The sequence below is a fragment of the Pseudophryne corroboree genome, chromosome 9 (genome assembly GCF_028390025.1).
Source record: "Pseudophryne corroboree isolate aPseCor3 chromosome 9, aPseCor3.hap2, whole genome shotgun sequence".
Lineage (NCBI taxonomy): Eukaryota > Metazoa > Chordata > Amphibia > Anura > Myobatrachidae > Pseudophryne > Pseudophryne corroboree.
Genome location: NC_086452.1, coordinates 457,832,170 through 457,855,648, shown reverse-complemented (window position 1 = coordinate 457,855,648; position 23,479 = coordinate 457,832,170). Strand labels below are relative to the sequence as shown.

Below are 23,479 nucleotides of genomic sequence, written 5' to 3'. Positions count from 1 at the left end.
AGATCCTGCCGCTAGTGGGAGCAGGAGAGTCAGCAGCCACACAAGTCTCTGTAGCCTCTCGCAGCTCGGGACATACATTGTACATACACAGAACATTTTGGGCTGTTGCTAGGTGACAGGAAAGCCCCGATCCGGGCTCTCACTTATTACAATAAAAACATCCCATAGAAGATAAATAAGCTCATTATTACTATTTACACTTACACTAGTGACGTCAGTGCGTGTGTGCGCATTGCCCATCAGGACTGATTACTAGTCCACACTAGTCCTTACATATTACACTATAAAGGTGTGCAGGCGAGGATCTCCAAATGCCCCCATACTGTAACTAGTTACCCCCGGGGCAGGAGGTGGACGCTCTCATACAGCTTTTATACTAACATTCAGAGTTGCACCTGGGATTTGCGCACGGATCCTTCTCGAGTGCAACTCAGCAAGACCCCTTTCAGACAGGTGGCCTGTGACGGCACATTGCCGTGTTTGCCGACGCGTGCGGAGGCGGTTCTCAGAGCGCCGCAGCTTCTCTATGCAGTGAACGGGAGCCGCGTCACATTCACCCACCTAATCCATTCACACTGCACCGTAACTCGGGTCCTTCCCAGCACCAAGCTAGCAGGTTGGATTCCCGGGTAACTAGATCCAGGTAAATCATTTTACACCGAGCCGCTTCCGGGAAATCACAGCAATAACCTGGGGTTTTAGCAGCAGTGTAAAAGGGGTATTAGAGGCAACAGGCCTTATCACCCCCCATCCCCCAGATCCATACGGCCCCTTAGGAAGTAAGTATCTTCTGTCCCCCCTCCACAGAGGTAGGGGGCGCCCCGGCACGTTTATGCCCTAGATTCCAGGAACCATTGGGCTCCTTTATACTCATCTTCAATGCATAGATTGGCCAACCTGTGGGAAATGAGGACAAGCCTGAGCTTCATCAGGAACTGTGCCCTCAGCAGCTCCTAGAGAAGGGGTCTCCCATAAAGTGGGGAGAACCAATTACTCCTGACCCTAAATATAAGTGACATAAAAGTGGTAAGGGCCCAGACAATAAACACCCCGCCGCCACGAGGCCCGGCCAATAAACACCCTGCACCCGTGAGGCCCGGCCATAAACACCCCGCCGCTGTGAGGCCCGGCCAATAAACGCCTCGCCGCTGTGAGGCCCGGCCAATAAACACCCCACAGCTGTGAGGCCCGGCCAATAAACACCCCACAGCTGTGAGGCCCGGCCAATAAACACCCCACAGCTGTGAGGCCCGGCCAATAAACACCCCGCAGCTGTGAGGCCCGGCCAATAAACGCCCCGTGGCCTTTACCATCTATAATACAGTGACCCTTGCCAGGGAGTCAGTGTTGAGGCTTGCTGACACAGAAGACTCTCCACTGTGATTGGCTCTAGCGGCCGTGACGCAGACAGCCTAAGGTTGAGTCTTCAAACATCGATGTTTCATAACATTTATGATTTCCAGCTGACATCACCGGTGAGGTGTAGATGGGTACATCAATGCAGACCCTCCACTGGTCCAACCCTGATTGGGAGTGAATGTGTGGCCGTGCCGCCTGTTGTCTGGGGAGAATGAGGCTCAGAAGGGGGAAGTGGTCAGGCTGTTACTGGTGGAAACAGAGCAAGCATGGCCATCAAGTGTCAGCTGGGAGTAGTAGTCCTCTCAGAGATGGGAAGCCAGCAGGGAACTCCTGTGCCCACTCAGCAATAAGGAAGGGAAGCGTGGCAGAAACCACAATGTCCACTCAATGAGTGAGAGCGACACACACATATGAGCCCTATACAGGGAGACAGTCTCCCAGGAAGAGGGGTGAGAGCACAATGGTGGAAGAGCTCAAGTGGGTAAAATGCCCTCATGCCTCCCCCCTAAGCCTCCATTACAGGGGGGGGGGGGGGGGGGGGCATTGTGAGGCTGTGCAACTGGGAGAGAGGCGGAGAGCGAGAGTAATGAGGGATGGAAGTGACCGCTTACTGGTGACAAGGCTGCATGTAGGAGAAGCAGTGCAGTACTACAAGTGACAGCCAGGCGGGAGATGCTGTGCGGTACTACAAGTGACAGCCAGGAGGGAGATGCAGTGCGGTACTACAAGTGACAGCCAGGCGGGAGATGCTGTGCGGTACTACAAGTGACAGCCAGGAGGGAGATGCTGTGCGGTACTACAAGTGACAGCCAGGAGGGAGACGCTGTGCGGTACTACAAGTGACAGCCAGGCGGGAGATGCTGCGTGGTACTACAAGTGACAGCCAGGCGGGAGATGCTGCGTGGTACTACAAGTGACAGCCAGGCAGGAGATGCTGTGCGGTACTACAAGTGACAGCCAGGCGGGAGATGCTGTGCGGTACTACAAGTGACAGCCAGGCGGGAGATGCTGTGTGGTACTACAAGTGACAGCCAGGCAGGAGATGGGGACGGGTGGCGGTGACGTGTCAGTGTGTGAGAGGGGGATGATGATGATGATGCTGCGCAGGTGGAGAAAGCAGTAACGCAATGTCAGACGTAACCTAACCACACCCGCACTGAGCTACGCCCTATTTATCATTCCCGTAGCGTAGAGACCGCCGCACACCCAATTTATTCACCCAGGTCACTGCAGAAGCTGACAGTGTATGCTGGGGCTTGTAGTTCCACCATGTTACAGACTAGCCTGGCCTCTGTCTCGGCCAGTGACACACACAGCTCACACCCCGGCTGACCACTGTACCATGCATCGTGCTGTGTGTACTTGGTTACAGTCTGTGTGTTGCTATATAAATATTCTGTGGTCTAGATAAAGACCGGGGGGAATCTCTGCATGGTCACTACACTGTAAGGAACGCACTCTGGCGGCGGCTGACGCTCGCAGCGTATATGCTGCAGCATGACGGACCCGGCGGTGTAATACGAGAGCAATGGCGGCTTCTACCTGCTCTGCTCTCTGCCGGTCTGAGATGTGCACCTGGCTGAGTGTATGCGAGGAATCGATGCAGGAGGCGGAGGCAGCGTCAGCTCCAGAGGCAAGCAGCCAATGTTCTGTCTGAGTTGCGCAGAACAAATCTAGAGGCACAAAGTCCATTTCAGTGGACAATGCATTCCTGGTGGTAAAAGGGGGGCGGCAAAGAGACTGAATCTCTGTCGGCAGCAGCATTGGCCATTCTGAAGTCCGATGGTGCAACCATTTCCACAAAGCGCCGGATTAGAGAAGCTGCCACTGGGCGTCTCTGTAAGCTTCCATCGCCTGCCGCATTAGAATAAATTACAGTCAAGTTGCATAGAAAGACGCAGTCACATGATCATCCAGCTCTGAATTAAGGATGGCCATCGACCATCAATGATTTCAAATCATCATTAGTTTATGGCCAAAGTCGAATACTATTGCCATCGATGGGCGAGAAGCAGATGGGTTTCCCCTACTGGACAGTCAGTGAAGGAATAGGGTTCGTGTAACCATTGATGGTTACTTACCATCGACAGAACACTCCGATGGTAGACACTAATAGCATTACCAATTGACAGCAACCAACCCATGTTACCCCATTCGGTTCTATCATTGACCAGAGAACAAGCCCAGCAGCTGCCGGGCATCAAAAAATTGTATGAAACTCATGGTTGTTCCTCTCCACGGAAATCTTTAGTAAAAGGCGAAAGATTTATTCGATCTGAAGAGAAACCAGAGTATGCACATTGCTGTACGGGCCCCGGTGCAGTCAGACGCGGCCTCCCTCTCACTCACTGAGAGCGCACTCACCCTCACACTGTACACTACATATAATCACTGCACGGAGTATACTCAGTCACGATATCCCCAGCGACTTTTCATCGTGTTACACTAATTACAAACATGAAATAAATCAGCAAGAAACGAGTGCAGGCAGCCGTGGTGCATCATGGGTATGCAAATGAGGCACGCTTGCTGAGTGTGGAGGTGTCTGCTCAGTGCAGTAAGAGATCCTGCCGCTAGTGGGAGCAGGAGAGTCAGCAGCCACACAAGTCTCTGTAGCCTCTCGCAGCTCGGGACATACATTGTACATACACAGAACATTTTGGGCTGTTGCTAGGTGACAGGAAAGCCCCGATCCGGGCTCTCACTTATTACAATAAAAACATCCCATAGAAGATAAATAAGCTCATTATTACTATTTACACTTACACTAGTGACGTCAGTGCGTGTGTGCGCATTGCCCATCAGGACTGATTACTAGTCCACACTAGTCCTTACATATTACACTATAAAGGTGTGCAGGCGAGGATCTCCAAATGCCCCCATACTGTAACTAGTTACCCCCGGGGCAGGAGGTGGACGCTCTCATACAGCTTTTATACTAACATTCAGAGTTGCACCTGGGATTTGCGCACGGATCCTTCTCGAGTGCAACTCAGCAAGACCCCTTTCAGACAGGTGGCCTGTGACGGCACATTGCCGTGTTTGCCGACGCGTGCGGAGGCGGTTCTCAGAGCGCCGCAGCTTCTCTATGCAGTGAACGGGAGCCGCGTCACATTCACCCACCTAATCCATTCACACTGCACCGTAACTCGGGTCCTTCCCAGCACCAAGCTAGCAGGTTGGATTCCCGGGTAACTAGATCCAGGTAAATCATTTTACACCGAGCCGCTTCCGGGAAATCACAGCAATAACCTGGGGTTTTAGCAGCAGTGTAAAAGGGGTATTAGAGGCAACAGGCCTTATCACCCCCCATCCCCCAGATCCATACGGCCCCTTAGGAAGTAAGTATCTTCTGTCCCCCCTCCACAGAGGTAGGGGGCGCCCCGGCACGTTTATGCCCTAGATTCCAGGAACCATTGGGCTCCTTTATACTCATCTTCAATGCATAGATTGGCCAACCTGTGGGAAATGAGGACAAGCCTGAGCTTCATCAGGAACTGTGCCCTCAGCAGCTCCTAGAGAAGGGGTCTCCCATAAAGTGGGGAGAACCAATTACTCCTGACCCTAAATATAAGTGACATAAAAGTGGTAAGGGCCCAGACAATAAACACCCCGCCGCCACGAGGCCCGGCCAATAAACACCCTGCACCCGTGAGGCCCGGCCATAAACACCCCGCCGCTGTGAGGCCCGGCCAATAAACGCCTCGCCGCTGTGAGGCCCGGCCAATAAACACCCCACAGCTGTGAGGCCCGGCCAATAAACACCCCACAGCTGTGAGGCCCGGCCAATAAACACCCCACAGCTGTGAGGCCCGGCCAATAAACACCCCGCAGCTGTGAGGCCCGGCCAATAAACGCCCCGTGGCCTTTACCATCTATAATACAGTGACCCTTGCCAGGGAGTCAGTGTTGAGGCTTGCTGACACAGAAGACTCTCCACTGTGATTGGCTCTAGCGGCCGTGACGCAGACAGCCTAAGGTTGAGTCTTCAAACATCGATGTTTCATAACATTTATGATTTCCAGCTGACATCACCGGTGAGGTGTAGATGGGTACATCAATGCAGACCCTCCACTGGTCCAACCCTGATTGGGAGTGAATGTGTGGCCGTGCCGCCTGTTGTCTGGGGAGAATGAGGCTCAGAAGGGGGAAGTGGTCAGGCTGTTACTGGTGGAAACAGAGCAAGCATGGCCATCAAGTGTCAGCTGGGAGTAGTAGTCCTCTCAGAGATGGGAAGCCAGCAGGGAACTCCTGTGCCCACTCAGCAATAAGGAAGGGAAGCGTGGCAGAAACCACAATGTCCACTCAATGAGTGAGAGCGACACACACATATGAGCCCTATACAGGGAGACAGTCTCCCAGGAAGAGGGGTGAGAGCACAATGGTGGAAGAGCTCAAGTGGGTAAAATGCCCTCATGCCTCCCCCCTAAGCCTCCATTACAGGGGGGGGGGGGGGGGGGGGGCATTGTGAGGCTGTGCAACTGGGAGAGAGGCGGAGAGCGAGAGTAATGAGGGATGGAAGTGACCGCTTACTGGTGACAAGGCTGCATGTAGGAGAAGCAGTGCAGTACTACAAGTGACAGCCAGGCGGGAGATGCTGTGCGGTACTACAAGTGACAGCCAGGAGGGAGATGCAGTGCGGTACTACAAGTGACAGCCAGGCGGGAGATGCTGTGCGGTACTACAAGTGACAGCCAGGAGGGAGATGCTGTGCGGTACTACAAGTGACAGCCAGGAGGGAGACGCTGTGCGGTACTACAAGTGACAGCCAGGCGGGAGATGCTGCGTGGTACTACAAGTGACAGCCAGGCGGGAGATGCTGCGTGGTACTACAAGTGACAGCCAGGCAGGAGATGCTGTGCGGTACTACAAGTGACAGCCAGGCGGGAGATGCTGTGCGGTACTACAAGTGACAGCCAGGCGGGAGATGCTGTGTGGTACTACAAGTGACAGCCAGGCAGGAGATGGGGACGGGTGGCGGTGACGTGTCAGTGTGTGAGAGGGGGATGATGATGATGATGCTGCGCAGGTGGAGAAAGCAGTAACGCAATGTCAGACGTAACCTAACCACACCCGCACTGAGCTACGCCCTATTTATCATTCCCGTAGCGTAGAGACCGCCGCACACCCAATTTATTCACCCAGGTCACTGCAGAAGCTGACAGTGTATGCTGGGGCTTGTAGTTCCACCATGTTACAGACTAGCCTGGCCTCTGTCTCGGCCAGTGACACACACAGCTCACACCCCGGCTGACCACTGTACCATGCATCGTGCTGTGTGTACTTGGTTACAGTCTGTGTGTTGCTATATAAATATTCTGTGGTCTAGATAAAGACCGGGGGGAATCTCTGCATGGTCACTACACTGTAAGGAACGCACTCTGGCGGCGGCTGACGCTCGCAGCGTATATGCTGCAGCATGACGGACCCGGCGGTGTAATACGAGAGCAATGGCGGCTTCTACCTGCTCTGCTCTCTGCCGGTCTGAGATGTGCACCTGGCTGAGTGTATGCGAGGAATCGATGCAGGAGGCGGAGGCAGCGTCAGCTCCAGAGGCAAGCAGCCAATGTTCTGTCTGAGTTGCGCAGAACAAATCTAGAGGCACAAAGTCCATTTCAGTGGACAATGCATTCCTGGTGGTAAAAGGGGGGCGGCAAAGAGACTGAATCTCTGTCGGCAGCAGCATTGGCCATTCTGAAGTCCGATGGTGCAACCATTTCCACAAAGCGCCGGATTAGAGAAGCTGCCACTGGGCGTCTCTGTAAGCTTCCATCGCCTGCCGCATTAGAATAAATTACAGTCAAGTTGCATAGAAAGACGCAGTCACATGATCATCCAGCTCTGAATTAAGGATGGCCATCGACCATCAATGATTTCAAATCATCATTAGTTTATGGCCAAAGTCGAATACTATTGCCATCGATGGGCGAGAAGCAGATGGGTTTCCCCTACTGGACAGTCAGTGAAGGAATAGGGTTCGTGTAACCATTGATGGTTACTTACCATCGACAGAACACTCCGATGGTAGACACTAATAGCATTACCAATTGACAGCAACCAACCCATGTTACCCCATTCGGTTCTATCATTGACCAGAGAACAAGCCCAGCAGCTGCCGGGCATCAAAAAATTGTATGAAACTCATGGTTGTTCCTCTCCACGGAAATCTTTAGTAAAAGGCGAAAGATTTATTCGATCTGAAGAGAAACCAGAGTATGCACATTGCTGTACGGGCCCCGGTGCAGTCAGACGCGGCCTCCCTCTCACTCACTGAGAGCGCACTCACCCTCACACTGTACACTACATATAATCACTGCACGGAGTATACTCAGTCACGATATCCCCAGCGACTTTTCATCGTGTTACACTAATTACAAACATGAAATAAATCAGCAAGAAACGAGTGCAGGCAGCCGTGGTGCATCATGGGTATGCAAATGAGGCACGCTTGCTGAGTGTGGAGGTGTCTGCTCAGTGCAGTAAGAGATCCTGCCGCTAGTGGGAGCAGGAGAGTCAGCAGCCACACAAGTCTCTGTAGCCTCTCGCAGCTCGGGACATACATTGTACATACACAGAACATTTTGGGCTGTTGCTAGGTGACAGGAAAGCCCCGATCCGGGCTCTCACTTATTACAATAAAAACATCCCATAGAAGATAAATAAGCTCATTATTACTATTTACACTTACACTAGTGACGTCAGTGCGTGTGTGCGCATTGCCCATCAGGACTGATTACTAGTCCACACTAGTCCTTACATATTACACTATAAAGGTGTGCAGGCGAGGATCTCCAAATGCCCCCATACTGTAACTAGTTACCCCCGGGGCAGGAGGTGGACGCTCTCATACAGCTTTTATACTAACATTCAGAGTTGCACCTGGGATTTGCGCACGGATCCTTCTCGAGTGCAACTCAGCAAGACCCCTTTCAGACAGGTGGCCTGTGACGGCACATTGCCGTGTTTGCCGACGCGTGCGGAGGCGGTTCTCAGAGCGCCGCAGCTTCTCTATGCAGTGAACGGGAGCCGCGTCACATTCACCCACCTAATCCATTCACACTGCACCGTAACTCGGGTCCTTCCCAGCACCAAGCTAGCAGGTTGGATTCCCGGGTAACTAGATCCAGGTAAATCATTTTACACCGAGCCGCTTCCGGGAAATCACAGCAATAACCTGGGGTTTTAGCAGCAGTGTAAAAGGGGTATTAGAGGCAACAGGCCTTATCACCCCCCATCCCCCAGATCCATACGGCCCCTTAGGAAGTAAGTATCTTCTGTCCCCCCTCCACAGAGGTAGGGGGCGCCCCGGCACGTTTATGCCCTAGATTCCAGGAACCATTGGGCTCCTTTATACTCATCTTCAATGCATAGATTGGCCAACCTGTGGGAAATGAGGACAAGCCTGAGCTTCATCAGGAACTGTGCCCTCAGCAGCTCCTAGAGAAGGGGTCTCCCATAAAGTGGGGAGAACCAATTACTCCTGACCCTAAATATAAGTGACATAAAAGTGGTAAGGGCCCAGACAATAAACACCCCGCCGCCACGAGGCCCGGCCAATAAACACCCTGCACCCGTGAGGCCCGGCCATAAACACCCCGCCGCTGTGAGGCCCGGCCAATAAACGCCTCGCCGCTGTGAGGCCCGGCCAATAAACACCCCACAGCTGTGAGGCCCGGCCAATAAACACCCCACAGCTGTGAGGCCCGGCCAATAAACACCCCACAGCTGTGAGGCCCGGCCAATAAACACCCCGCAGCTGTGAGGCCCGGCCAATAAACGCCCCGTGGCCTTTACCATCTATAATACAGTGACCCTTGCCAGGGAGTCAGTGTTGAGGCTTGCTGACACAGAAGACTCTCCACTGTGATTGGCTCTAGCGGCCGTGACGCAGACAGCCTAAGGTTGAGTCTTCAAACATCGATGTTTCATAACATTTATGATTTCCAGCTGACATCACCGGTGAGGTGTAGATGGGTACATCAATGCAGACCCTCCACTGGTCCAACCCTGATTGGGAGTGAATGTGTGGCCGTGCCGCCTGTTGTCTGGGGAGAATGAGGCTCAGAAGGGGGAAGTGGTCAGGCTGTTACTGGTGGAAACAGAGCAAGCATGGCCATCAAGTGTCAGCTGGGAGTAGTAGTCCTCTCAGAGATGGGAAGCCAGCAGGGAACTCCTGTGCCCACTCAGCAATAAGGAAGGGAAGCGTGGCAGAAACCACAATGTCCACTCAATGAGTGAGAGCGACACACACATATGAGCTCTATACAGGGAGACAGTCTCCCAGGAAGAGGGGTGAGAGCACAATGGTGGAAGAGCTCAAGTGGGTAAAATGCCCTCATGCCTCCCCCCTAAGCCTCCATTACAGGGGGGGGGGGGGGGGGGGGGGCATTGTGAGGCTGTGCAACTGGGAGAGAGGCGGAGAGCGAGAGTAATGAGGGATGGAAGTGACCGCTTACTGGTGACAAGGCTGCATGTAGGAGAAGCAGTGCAGTACTACAAGTGACAGCCAGGCGGGAGATGCTGTGCGGTACTACAAGTGACAGCCAGGAGGGAGATGCAGTGCGGTACTACAAGTGACAGCCAGGCGGGAGATGCTGTGCGGTACTACAAGTGACAGCCAGGAGGGAGATGCTGTGCGGTACTACAAGTGACAGCCAGGAGGGAGACGCTGTGCGGTACTACAAGTGACAGCCAGGCGGGAGATGCTGCGTGGTACTACAAGTGACAGCCAGGCGGGAGATGCTGCGTGGTACTACAAGTGACAGCCAGGCAGGAGATGCTGTGCGGTACTACAAGTGACAGCCAGGCGGGAGATGCTGTGCGGTACTACAAGTGACAGCCAGGCGGGAGATGCTGTGTGGTACTACAAGTGACAGCCAGGCAGGAGATGGGGACGGGTGGCGGTGACGTGTCAGTGTGTGAGAGGGGGATGATGATGATGATGCTGCGCAGGTGGAGAAAGCAGTAACGCAATGTCAGACGTAACCTAACCACACCCGCACTGAGCTACGCCCTATTTATCATTCCCGTAGCGTAGAGACCGCCGCACACCCAATTTATTCACCCAGGTCACTGCAGAAGCTGACAGTGTATGCTGGGGCTTGTAGTTCCACCATGTTACAGACTAGCCTGGCCTCTGTCTCGGCCAGTGACACACACAGCTCACACCCCGGCTGACCACTGTACCATGCATCGTGCTGTGTGTACTTGGTTACAGTCTGTGTGTTGCTATATAAATATTCTGTGGTCTAGATAAAGACCGGGGGGAATCTCTGCATGGTCACTACACTGTAAGGAACGCACTCTGGCGGCGGCTGACGCTCGCAGCGTATATGCTGCAGCATGACGGACCCGGCGGTGTAATACGAGAGCAATGGCGGCTTCTACCTGCTCTGCTCTCTGCCGGTCTGAGATGTGCACCTGGCTGAGTGTATGCGAGGAATCGATGCAGGAGGCGGAGGCAGCGTCAGCTCCAGAGGCAAGCAGCCAATGTTCTGTCTGAGTTGCGCAGAACAAATCTAGAGGCACAAAGTCCATTTCAGTGGACAATGCATTCCTGGTGGTAAAGGGGGGGCGGCAAAGAGACTACATCTCTGTCGGCAGTGGCATTGGCCATTCTGAAGTCCGATGGTGCAACCATTTCCACAAAGCGGCGGATTAGAGAAGCTGCCATTGGGCGTCTCTGTAAGCTTCCGTCGCCTGCCGCATTAGAATAAATTACAGTCAAGTTGCATAGAAAGATGCAGTCACATGATCATCCAGCTCTGAATTAAGGATGGCCATCGACCATCAATGATTTCAAATCATCATTAGTTTATGGCCAAAGTCGAATACTATTGCCATGTATGGGCGAGAAGCAGATGGTTTTCCCCACTGGATAGTCAGTGAAGGAATAGGGTTCGTGTAACCATCGATGGTCATGTATTTTGCAACCACTGATGGTTACTTACCATCGACAGAGAACACTCCGATGGCGATACCTCTGAATCATACCCCTTTCACACCGCAGCTTGAACCCGGTAAATTGCCGATTTTTAAGGCTTCCTAAACGGTTCGAGCTGCGATGTGAAAGGGTCACCTTCAATTTACCGTTTTCAAAATACCGGTATTTTGAAACGGTAAAAAAGCAGGGTCCTACCCGTTTCATTGTGCAGTGTGAAAGGGTCTGAAACGGTATTTGCAAGCCCCAGAAGGTGATAGGCTGTCTCCATGTGTGATGTCACCAGGCAGAAGCAGGAAATAAACATTTAAAATGACAACCACTGTTTTCTATGGGTGAAACGGGTTCAGTGTGAAAGGTACCAAAACGGTAATGAAATGGTAATATACTGGTTACAACATGCAATGTGAAGGGGGTTTAACTGCTCAGACCCATTTTAAGAACCGTTTAAAGAACCATTTCAAAAGCAGGTTTTGCGATGTGAAAGCAGCATCAGTAACTAGTTTGCTACAAAACAGTAATATCAGTGTATGTCAAAACCATGAGTAGAACTATACAATGTTTCCTCTTTCAGAAACCATGAGTAGAACTATACAATGGGGGTCATTCCGAGTTGTTCGCTCGGTAAAAATCTTCGCATTGCAGCGATTTTCCGCTTAATGCGCATGCGCAATATCCGCACTGCGACTGCGCCAAGTAAATTTGCTATGCAGTTAGGATTTTTACTCACGGCTTTTTCATCGTTCTGGCGATCGTAATGTGATTGACAGGAAATGGGTGTCACTTGTAGTACCGCACAGCATCTCCCGCCTGGCTGTCACTTGTAGTACTGCACTGCTTCTCCTACATGCAGCCTTGTCACCAGTAAGCGGTCACTTCCATCCCTCATTACTCTCGCTCTCCGCCTCTCTCCCAGTTGCACAGCCTCACAATGCCCCCCCCCCCCCCCCTGTAATGGAGGCTTAGGGGGGAGGCATGAGGGCATTTTACCCACTTGAGCTCTTCCACCATTGTGCTCTCACCCCTCTTCCTGGGAGACTGTCTCCCTGTATAGGGCTCATATGTGTGTGTCGCTCTCACTCATTGAGTGGACATTGTGGTTTCTGCCACGCTTCCCTTCCTTATTGCTGAGTGGGCACAGGAGTTCCCTGCTGGCTTCCCATCTCTGAGAGGACTACTACTCCCAGCTGACACTTGATGGCCATGCTTGCTCTGTTTCCACCAGTAACAGCCTGACCACTTCCTCATTCTCCCCAGACAACAGGCGGCACGGCCACACATTCACTCCCAATCAGGGTTGGACCAGTGGAGGGTCTGCATTGATGTACCCATCTACACCTCACCGGTGATGTCAGCTGGAAATCATAAATGTTATGAAACATCGATGTTTGAAGACTCAACCTTAGGCTGTCTGCGTCACGGCCGCTAGAGCCAATCACAGTGGAGAGTCTTCTGTGTCAGCAAGCCTCAACACTGACTCCCTGGCAAGGGTCACTGTATTATAGATGGTAAAGGCCATTGATGGTTACTTACCATCGACAGAACACTCCGATGGTAGACACTAATAGCATTACCAATTGACAGCAACCAACCCATGTTACCCCATTCGGTTCTATCATTGACCAGAGAACAAGCCCAGCAGCTGCCGGGCATCAAAAAATTGTATGAAACTCATGGTTGTTCCTCTCCACGGAAATCTTTAGTAAAAGGCGAAAGATTTATTCGATCTGAAGACAAACCAGAGTATGCACATTGCCGTACGGGGCCCCGGTGCAGTCAGACGCGGCCTCCCTCTCACTCACTGAGAGCGCACTCACCCTCACACTGTACACTACATATAATCACTGCACGGAGTATACTCAGTCACGATTCCCCCAGCGACTTTTCATTGTGTTACACTAATTACAAACATGAAATAAATCAGCCAGAAACGAGTGCAGGCAGCCGTGGTGCATCATGGGTATGCAAATGAGACACGCGTGTCCGCTCAGTGCAGTAAGAGATCCTGCCGCTAGTGGGAGCGAGAGAGTCAGCAACCACACAAGTCTCTGAGTCTGCAGCCTCTCGCAGCTCGGGACATACACTGTACATACACAGAACATTTTGGCCTGTGTTGCAAGGTGACAGGAAAGCCCCGATCCCGGCTCTTACTTATTACAATAAAAACATCCCATAGAAGCTTAACAAGTTCATGATTACTATTTACACTCCACACTTATATGTGAGCGACATTAGTACATGCGTGCATCGCCCTCACTCGAACTCACGCCCCCGGCTGACCATGGAACATACATGAATTGTGCGGTGTATACTTGGTTACAGCCTATGTTTTGCTATATACATATTCTGTGGTATAGATAAAGACCGGGGAATCTCTGCATGGTCACTATACGGTTAGGAACGCACTCTGGCGGCGGCGTTTACAGTCAGGTGCAGTGGTGTAGACCGGCCACTAGGGTGGATCTCAACAACTTACGTTTCACAAAAGGAATCTGCCTTAGCAGCGGCATCAGATAAGGCAGCGTGACATTACGGTGAGGAGGTCAGAGTCTTTTCCAAGATGTTTCCCTGCGCACGCGTCTGGCCGCCAGACGCGTGCGCAGGGAAACATCTTGGAAATGACCGTGCACCGTGCACCGTAACATAGAAACATAGAATTTGACGGCAGATAAGAACCACTTGGCCCTTCTAGTAGGGTCGGCCATCGATGGTTACAAACCATCTGTGCCTTAATACCAGTATTAGATAGTTTTGCCATCGATGGTACAAAGCCCCCCCCCCCCCCCGGATGGTTTCCCCCCACTCTAGTTAGTGCTGTGACACTGAGGCTAGCTCTGCCCCCCAACACACCCGCAAAGACCTACCCCAGGCTATGACGGACCTGCAGGCCACTTAGTGAAAGAGGAGGGATGACCAGCAGTGGGTAAAACCACCGATGGTCCTTTCTAACATAGTATGCTACTATTGATGGTCACTCAGTTTCCCCATAGCTCAGTGGCGGTGGTAGACACACCTCGCCCTCTACTATTAATGAGACGTATTTTTTGCCCGATAATGAAGCAAAAAAAAAAAAAGGAAATTATGATTTTACCTGCAGGATCCGATCGTACGACTGAAGGCCGCTCCTGTGTGCAGGACCCCCCGGGCGGATCATATTCACGTATACCCCTTTCTCCAGGACTCCATCCGATACACTGAACCCATAATCATCCGTCTCCAGGTCCTTCATAACAGTCACCTGCAAGCACAGAGGGGAACCGTTGCATTTCCATCCCATTACACTAGGAATAATGTCATACACAAACACCAGTGATATTCCACTACTTCGCTCCGCCGGGGGTCATCGGAGGTCGTCTATACATGCCGATGAGTTCAGCTGCCGTAAACACAGCAGTGCACTTTCCGAAGGCTGCAACACCCCTAAACCCCAGTATCACACATGCATACGGTCTGGGGGTCTATCTTCAGGCCCAGTCACTGGTGCGATCCTAGCATAATACTAGCAGGATGCACAGCGCTTTCAGATGTGCCTCTATGTACACTATGCATTGCTTTTTTCTATCTAGCTTTTTCCTGCGAGTTTCAGCAAAGTCTTATCATCATCAGGCTATAAAAAAAACTTCCGGATAATATAATACACAGCGGAAAGGCACAGAATGAACCTGGGCAGACTAGTAATGTATTGCATATAGCAAACGCTGCACACAAGTGTGACAAAGATAAAATATGGACTATATCTAGAACTTGTGCCAGGGAAACATTTGGCATTTCCTCTCGATGCCATGGAATAGACCCCCAGGTGCCACGGCAGAGACCACGGGCGCATGCGCTGAGAACGGAAGCCCACCTTGAGCAGCTCTGCGGCCGTGGAAGAAACGTCTTGTCCCTCGTCTTTCAGGATTTTTGCGTCCTGACTGAGCTTTCTCTCTTTCTTGGGGCTGTGCTTAGAGTAATGGGAGCCTCCTTTCCGATGCAGTGGGCGGCCACCTTGATTGGGGGGGTTGTCAAGGAGCAGTTTGCTGCCGTCAAGGCCCAAACTCTGCACGCTGCCCGTCATGATGGACGCCTGTGAGTACAATACACACCGGGTGACCCAAAGTGAAAAGATCAGCCTCCAACCAGTCCATCAGGTTGTCCTAGCCGTAACAAAGGGAACCCCCTCCCGCCACTAAAACTAAAGACTCCGGGTCCTGAGGAGGAAATATTACTGTACTAGCGAAGTGTAAAACCAGGTACACTTCAGCGCCTAATCTGCATTTAGGAAGTGACTCCACCAATCAGACAGTTGGCACCTGCGTCACCCATCTGCAAATCTGCGCGCTTTTCCCCAGAAACAGGTGCATTTGTGCCATTAAACACGACACCTGCACTACTGCTGCTGCTGCTCTGCCACTGGCTACAGAACCCAAAAGCTTCATCTTTTACTGAACAGATCTAGAAAAATAAACTGCAGGTAAATACTACATTGGGCAGTACAAAATGTTTTGCTTTCCTGAAATACTTTTATACACACAACATTTAGACTGTAAGCTTTCCTGAGCAGGGCCCTCTTCCCTCATGTGCTTTCCCTTCTCTCTCTTATACCATTACCTCCTCCCCAACTGGCTCCTATCCCTTGGGCCCTGCTGCCTATTTTGGCATTGATTGCTAATGCAAGAATGTTTAGCATTACTGCCTCACAGCACTGAGGTCTTGGGTTCGATTCCCACCATTTCCCTGTGTGGAATTTGTATATTCTCCCCGTACTTGCGTGGGTTTCCTCCGGGTACTCCGGTTTCCTCCCACAATCCAAAAATATACTGGTAGGTTAATTGGATCCCAACAAAATTAACCCTAGCGTGAATGTGTGTGTGTGTGTACATGTGGTAGGAAATATAGATTGTAAGCTCCACTGGGGCAGGGACTGATGTGAATGGCCAAATATTCTCTGTAAATGTTCTGTACTGTAAGTCTCTTACTTCCTGTTTTGTACATACTGTTTGATTACGTACTCTGTACGGCGCTGCGTAACCCTTGTGGCGCCGTATAAAGAAAAATCATAATAGCAGATTCTTCACCAGTTAATAACTGGAATATTTTATAGCTAACATTTGATCCCCAACAATCTGTCCTTTACGAGCCTTACTCGAGGCACCGTAAGCAAAGGTTTACCGAGAAACCATGTCACAATAGATTGGCGCAGGTATGAATGTGAGAGAGTGTTGAAATGCTTAAAATTTTTGAATATAAATTTTTTAAATTTAAAATACAAATTAAATACAAACTCCAATTTATTATGTAGCTGTAACGTCCTGTATGTAACGCTCACCTCAATCTCCCGCAGAAGCTCAGACTGACCGCAGGTCTCCAGGTCTTCCAAAGCCTCTCCGAAAACGCGCCAGAAACTGTCGTCGTGTTCAGTAGTCTCTAGGCCATTGGGTTGGCTGGGGTATCTGTTGAACCAAACATGATGAGTCGTCTTCTTCCCGCCACACTTGCGGCTCAAACTGCGAATCTTCTTACACAAATGTACAAATCATGACAGTTTTGTGCGGTGTCCATTCATCGCGACAAAGCACTCAACAGACAATTCTCCAACTAAAAGGTTAGGGTGAGATGGTGAAGGTGAAGGAGGAGGACGGATGGAAGGACATGCAGGTGAGGGCAGAGGAGCTGAAACAAAAATGTGTGCCAGTATGGAGGGGGGAGGGGGGGGGGGGGGTTGGGGTAGGAGACAGGCGGCCCCGTGAGGTGTTAGCGCACAGGAGGGAGGATGGGGAACAGCTCACAGCTGAGACATAGAACACCTGGAGAAAGAGAGAGAAAACACAGAGGAGAACAGGCGAGGTGAGACAATGATGAAAGGAGAAGACGACGACCAGGGACAATCACAGCATCAGAGAACATACATACACCATGTGTAACAGGTGGTCATGATGAGAATGGGATGTTAATATTTTATTTATTTACTTTTTTGTTTGCTATCCACCCACCCACCATAACAGGGGGCTGCTCAATTAGGAGGAGGAACAGAGTAAGGGGGCTGCAAGGTAGTGAGATTAGTAAATATAGTCATTTAGATGGAGAACCTCTTTGATCTTTGAAATCAAACACACACACACACACACACTTGTTCCAGGTTTCTATGTGTCTACAAGCAAACTCAGGGCGTCGTATGTCGTATCTGATGGATCTGCCGATCAGATGTTTTTGGACATGGATTTACCCCCCCCCCCCCCCCCCCCCAAGAGATCTCATAACCCACCCCATGACGAGATCACACGTCGCACTACAGAAGAACACCCACAAGCTAATGTATTGTGAGATGATTATCACATCTCAATTAAAACGACAAGAAAGCTCTGAAGTGATAATGGAGAACAGAAGTCACACAATGACAACTGTACTGAATGGTGAGCTCTGCAAAGACAACTTTGCAGCCCCATAACATAAAGTAGGTAGTCCTACAAATATATTCTTACGTATTCATCCCTTAATATTTACATTAGACAAATACATAGGGAGGTCCAGGTAAGTGCACCAAACATGTAGGTCTAGATAAAAACAGCAAAGGGTACAATATACAAATATACATGTAATGGTATCAGGATCCATCTGGGCTGAAGACTGATTACACAGATTCACTAGCCTTGTATCCAGTCACATACCGGGCTGGCTTGTCCCACTCCTCCTCACTGAAACTCCCGTCCAGGAAGGGGTAACTCTTCCTGTGCTCCGCTGGCGGGGTGTTCATCTTCTGCCGGCTGCTTCTCCATTCATGTGGATGCAGCGAGATGCCTACAGCCTGAGGCATGTAGTTACCTGCAAGGGGAAAATGCCGTCAGTCAGGCACCAGTCACATTCCCTGTGAGCCCCGACTTCTGCTATGGCAGACGATGATGTGCAGGCCCCAGGCAGGTCATAGACACCCCCTCCTGCCAGCCATAGACCTACCACCCTCCTGTCAGCCACATACCCACCTACCACCCTCCAGTCAGCCACATACCCACCTACCACCCTCCAGTCAGCCACATACCCACCTACCACCCTCCAGTCAGCCACATACCCACCTACCACCCTCCAGTCAGCCACATACCCACCTACCACCCTCCAGTCAGCCACATACCCACCTACCACCCTCCAGTCAGCCACATACCCACCTACCACCCTCCAGTCAGCCACATACCCACCTACCACCCTCCAGTCAGCCACATACCCACCTACCACCCTCCAGTCAGCCACATACCCACCTACCACCCTCCAGTCAGCCACATACCCACCTACCACCCTCCAGTCAGCCACATACCCACCTACCACCCTCCAGTCAGCCACATACCCACCTACCACCCTCCAGTCAGCCACATACCCACCTACCACCCTCCAGTCAGCCACATACCCACCTACCACCCTCCAGTCAGCCACATACCCACCTACCACCCTCCAGTCAGCCACATACCCACCTACCACCCTCCAGTCAGCCACATACCCACCTACCACCCTCCAGTCAGCCACATACCCACCTACCACCCTCCAGTCAGCCACATACCCACCTACCACCCTCCAGTCAGTCACATACCCACCTACCACCCTCCAGTCAGCCACATACCCACCTACCACCCTCCAGTCAGCCACATACCCACCTACCACCCTCCAGTCAGCCACATACCTACCACCCTCCAGTCAGCCACATACCTACCACCCTCCAGTCAGCCACATACCTACCACCCTCCAGTCAGCCACATACCTACCACGCTCCAGTCAACCACATAACTACAGTTACAGTACCACCCTCCTGTCAGCCACATACCCACCTACCACCATCCTATCAGCCACAGACCTACCAACCTCCTGTCAGCCACAGACCTACCACCCTCCTGCCAGCCACAGACCTACCACCCTCCTGCCAGCCACAGACCTACCACCCTCCTGCCAGCCACAGACCTACCTACCACCCTCCTGTCCGCCACAGACCCACCTACCACCCTCCTGTCCGCCACAGACCCACCTACCACCCTCCTGTCAGCCACAGACCTACCACTCTCCTGTCAGCCACAGACCTACCACTCTCCTGTCAGCCACAGACCCACCTACCCCACCCTTCTGCCAGCCACAGACCCACCTACCACCCTTCTGCCAGCCACAGACCTACCTACCACCCTCGTATCAGCCACAGGCCTACCACCCTCCTGTCAGCCACAGGCCTACCACCCTCCTTTCAGCCACAGGCCTACCACCCTCCTGTCAGCCACAGGCCTACCACCCTCCTGTCAGCCACAGGCCTACCACCCTCCTGTCAGCCACAGGCCTACCACCCTCCTGTCAGCCACAGGCCTACCACCCTCCTGTCAGCCACAGGCCTACCACCCTCCTGTCAGCCACAGGCCTACCACCCTCCTGTCAGCCACAGGCCTACCACCCTCCTGTCAGCCACAGGCCTACCACCCTCCTGTCAGCCACAGGCCTACCACCCTCCTGTCAGCCACAGACTTACCACCCTCCTGTCAACCACAGACTTACCACCCTCCTGTCAGCCACAGGCCTACCACCCTCCTGTCAGCCACAAACACACCTACCACCCTCCTGTCAACCACAGACTTACCACCCTCCTGTCAACCACATAACTACAGTTACAGTACCACCCTCCTGTCAGCCACATACCCACCTACCACCCTCCTGTCAGCCACAGACCTACCAACCTCCTGTCAGCCACAGACCTACCACCCTCCTGCCAGCCACATACCTACCACCCTCCTGCTAGCCACATACCTACAGTTACAGTACCACCCTCCTGTCAGCCACATAACCACCTACAGCCCTCTTGTCAGCCACATACCTAACACCCTCCTGTCAGCCACAGACCTACAGTTACAGTACCACCTTCCTGTCAACCACATACCCACCTACCACCCTCCTGTCAGCCACATGCCCACCTACCACCCTCCTGTCAGCCACAGACCTACCACCCTCCTGTCAGCCACAGACCCACCTACCACCCTCCTATAAACCACAGACCTACCACCTTCCTGTCAACCACATACCTACAGTTACAGTACCACCCTCCTGTCAACCACATACCCACCTACCACCCTGCTGTCAGTCACAGACCTACCAATCTCCTGTCGGCCACATACCCACCTACAACCCTCCTGTCAGTCACAGACCTACCAACCTCCTGTCAGCCACATACCTACCTACCACTCACCTGTCGGCCATATGCCTACCTACCACCCTCCTGTCAGCCACATACCTACCTACCAGCCTCCTATCAGCTACTTACCTACCATTCTCTTTTCAGCCATATACCTACTTACCATGCTCCTGTCAGCTAAGTACCTACCACCCTCCTGTCAGCTACAAACCTGCCTACTACCTTCCTGTCAGCTATATACATACCACCCTCCTGTCAGCTATGTATTTACCACCCTCCGGTCAGCTATGTATTTACCACTCTCCTGTCAGCTATGTATTTACCACTCTCCTGTCAGCTATGTATTTACCACCCTCCTGTCAGCTATGTATTTACCACCCTCCTGTCAGCTATATATGTACCACCCTCCGTCAGCTATGTATTTACCACCCTCCGTCAGCTATGTATTTACCACTCTCCTGTCAGCTATATACATACCACCCTCCTGTCAGCTATATACATACCACCCTCCTGTCAGCTATATACATACCACCCTCCTGTCAGCTATATACATACCACCCTCCTGTCAGCTATGTATTTACCACTCTCCCGTCTGCTATATACATACCACCCTCCTGTCAGCTATATACATACCACTCTCCTGTCAGCTATGTATTTACCACTCTCCCGTCTGCTATATACATACCACCCTCCTGTCAACTATGTATGTGCCACGCTCCTGTCAGCTAAGTACCTACCACCCTCCTGTCAGCTACAAACCTGCCTACTACCTTCCTGTCAGCTATATACATACCACCCTCCTGTCAGCTATGTATTTACCACCCTCCGGTCAGCTATGTATTTACCACTCTCCTGTCAGCTATGTATTTACCACTCTCCTGTCAGCTATGTATTTACCACCCTCCTGTCAGCTATGTATTTACCACCCTCCTGTCAGCTATGTATTTACCACCCTCCGGTCAGCTATGTATTTACCACTCTCCTGTCAGCTATGTATTTACCACTCTCCTGTCAGCTATGTATTTACCACCCTCCTGTCAGCTATGTATTTACCACCCTCCTGTCAGCTATATATGTACCACCCTCCGTCAGCTATGTATTTACCACCCTCCGTCAGCTATGTATTTACCACTCTCCTGTCAGCTATATACATACCACCCTCCTGTCAGCTATATACATACCACCCTCCGTCAGCTATATACATACCACCCTCCTGTCAGCTATATACATACCACCCTCCTGTCAGCTATATACATACCACCCTCCTGTCAGCTATATACATACCACTCTCCTGTCAGCTATGTATTTACCACTCTCCCGTCTGCTATATACATACCACCCTCCTGTCAGCTATGTATTTACCACCCTCCTGTCAGCTATATATGTACCACCCTCCGTCAGCTATGTATTTACCACTCTCCTGTCAGCTATGTATTTACCACTCTCCTGTCAGCTATATACATACCACCCTCCTGTCAGCTATATACATACCACCCTCCGTCAGCTATATACATACCACCCTCCTGTCAGCTATATACATACCACCCTCCTGTCAGCTATATACATACCACCCTCCTGTCAGCTATATACATACCACTCTCCTGTCAGCTATATACATACCACTCTCCTGTCAGCTATGTATTTACCACTCTCCCGTCTGCTATATACATACCACCCTCCTGTCAGCTATATACATACCACTCTCCTGTCAGCTATGTATTTACCACTCTCCCGTCTGCTATATACATACCACCCTCCTGTCAACTATGTATGTGCCACGCTCCTGTCAGCTAAGTACTTACCTACAATATTCCTGGCAGCTGTCCTGCCACCCTCCTCTCTGTCACAATGGGCCTATCCTGATACCTAACCCCCCCAAACTCATCTTCAATGTGCCCTGGCTTTCTAATAGGCTATAGCGTCACACAGAGCGGAAAGCCGCTCCCTGCACTCATGAGCCACAGAGAGTTGGGCACAGCTTTCAGTAGGTGATACGGGCTCAGAACTGTAATCCCCCTGGATACAGCAAAGTGTACACGCTGCAGCTCAATGTATGTCTGCAGATATACAAATAATGACAGCAGCTGGTGGGTGACAGAGACCACACACCGACCACTACACGTGGTCATGCTTTACACTATACAACGATTCCGTGTGCCTCCCTCACACCCCTACACACACACAGCAACACCACCAGCAGAAGCCCTCACCCTGGCTTCCATATCCCGTGTCAATGCCGGAGCCGTCCCAGGACTCCAGAGCGCTGTCCACGCTGGGGATCGTAGTAGAGTAGATCTCCGATAATTTGCTGGTCTTCTGAGAGTCGGTCAGGTCATCTTCCGGGTCACTCCCTTCATTCACCCCGTCCGAGAGGTTCTGCAAAAGTGACCCTACAACGCCAAGAGCAAAGTAACTGGAGGGGGCTCATTAAACACATCTGAGTGTTGGGCACACGGGGGGGGGGACTTGTGTAACAATCTCTATAATACAAATGCATTTAATGCATGCCGTCTCCCCCCCACTCACGTTCCGCCTGCTTCTTTATTTTCAGGGTCACCGTCTCTCCTGCCATCTGCAGCAGGTGGATGGCTTCGCTGAGCGGTTTTCCTTTCAGGCTTACACTGTTTATGGCCAGGATCCGGTCCCCTATATGAATGGCTCCAGTCCTGGAAAACAGCGAAAGGTACTTAGGTCCTGCAGATGAAATAGGGATATTCTACAAAAGTATACATCGATATGTTGCTTTGTGCTGGGTCAGATTCCTGCTGCCCATTACAGTCGTGCATTGCTGGGTGTCCATCATATTACCCCACGGGTCATTCATTAACCCTAGAAAACCCGGACATGAAATGCATCACATTATGTGCAAATGCACCGACGTGTCAGCCTTGCATTTAAACTGGTGGAATTCCCATTAACCCCAAATGTAGATTTTATGCAACTGGCGTGGCTGATGTATATGGCCCCAATTCCCTAAAACACAGCCTGTTACATATGATGCACGGAGGATATAAAGAGGGTTATCTGCAAAACTAAAGCCACAACGGACAATT

General features: G+C 51.6%; 1 protein-coding gene and 3 non-coding genes across 12 annotated transcripts in view; all 4 read right to left on the bottom strand.

Moving 5' to 3' along the window:
- The window catches only part of GRIP2 (glutamate receptor interacting protein 2), a 594,020-nt gene that overhangs the window by 31,313 nt on the left and 539,228 nt on the right, over positions 1-23,479 (bottom strand). For 7 of the 9 annotated variants that reach the window (XM_063941247.1, XM_063941246.1, XM_063941244.1 and 4 more), the window contains 6 exons: positions 22,953-23,092; positions 22,637-22,816; positions 17,947-18,100; positions 16,608-16,731; positions 15,147-15,365; positions 14,391-14,537 (listed from right to left, as the gene is read on the bottom strand). In XM_063941247.1, coding sequence (XP_063797317.1) covers positions 14,391-14,537; positions 15,147-15,365; positions 16,608-16,731; positions 17,947-18,100; positions 22,637-22,816; positions 22,953-23,092 — 964 coding nt within the window. Of the gene's footprint in view, positions 1-14,390; positions 14,538-15,146; positions 15,366-16,607; positions 16,732-16,769; positions 17,086-17,946; positions 18,101-22,636; positions 22,817-22,952; positions 23,093-23,479 lie in introns of those variants that run through there. The other 2 variants (XM_063941245.1, XM_063941251.1) reach the window with 2 other exon arrangements.
- Positions 3,540-3,654, bottom strand: LOC134959306 (U5 spliceosomal RNA). The gene has a single exon (XR_010187354.1). It is a non-coding gene; the product is annotated as a U5 spliceosomal RNA (small nuclear RNA).
- LOC134959304 (U5 spliceosomal RNA) lies at positions 7,462-7,576 on the bottom strand. The gene has a single exon (XR_010187353.1). It is a non-coding gene; the product is annotated as a U5 spliceosomal RNA (small nuclear RNA).
- Positions 12,932-13,046, bottom strand: LOC134959452 (U5 spliceosomal RNA). The gene has a single exon (XR_010187487.1). It is a non-coding gene; the product is annotated as a U5 spliceosomal RNA (small nuclear RNA).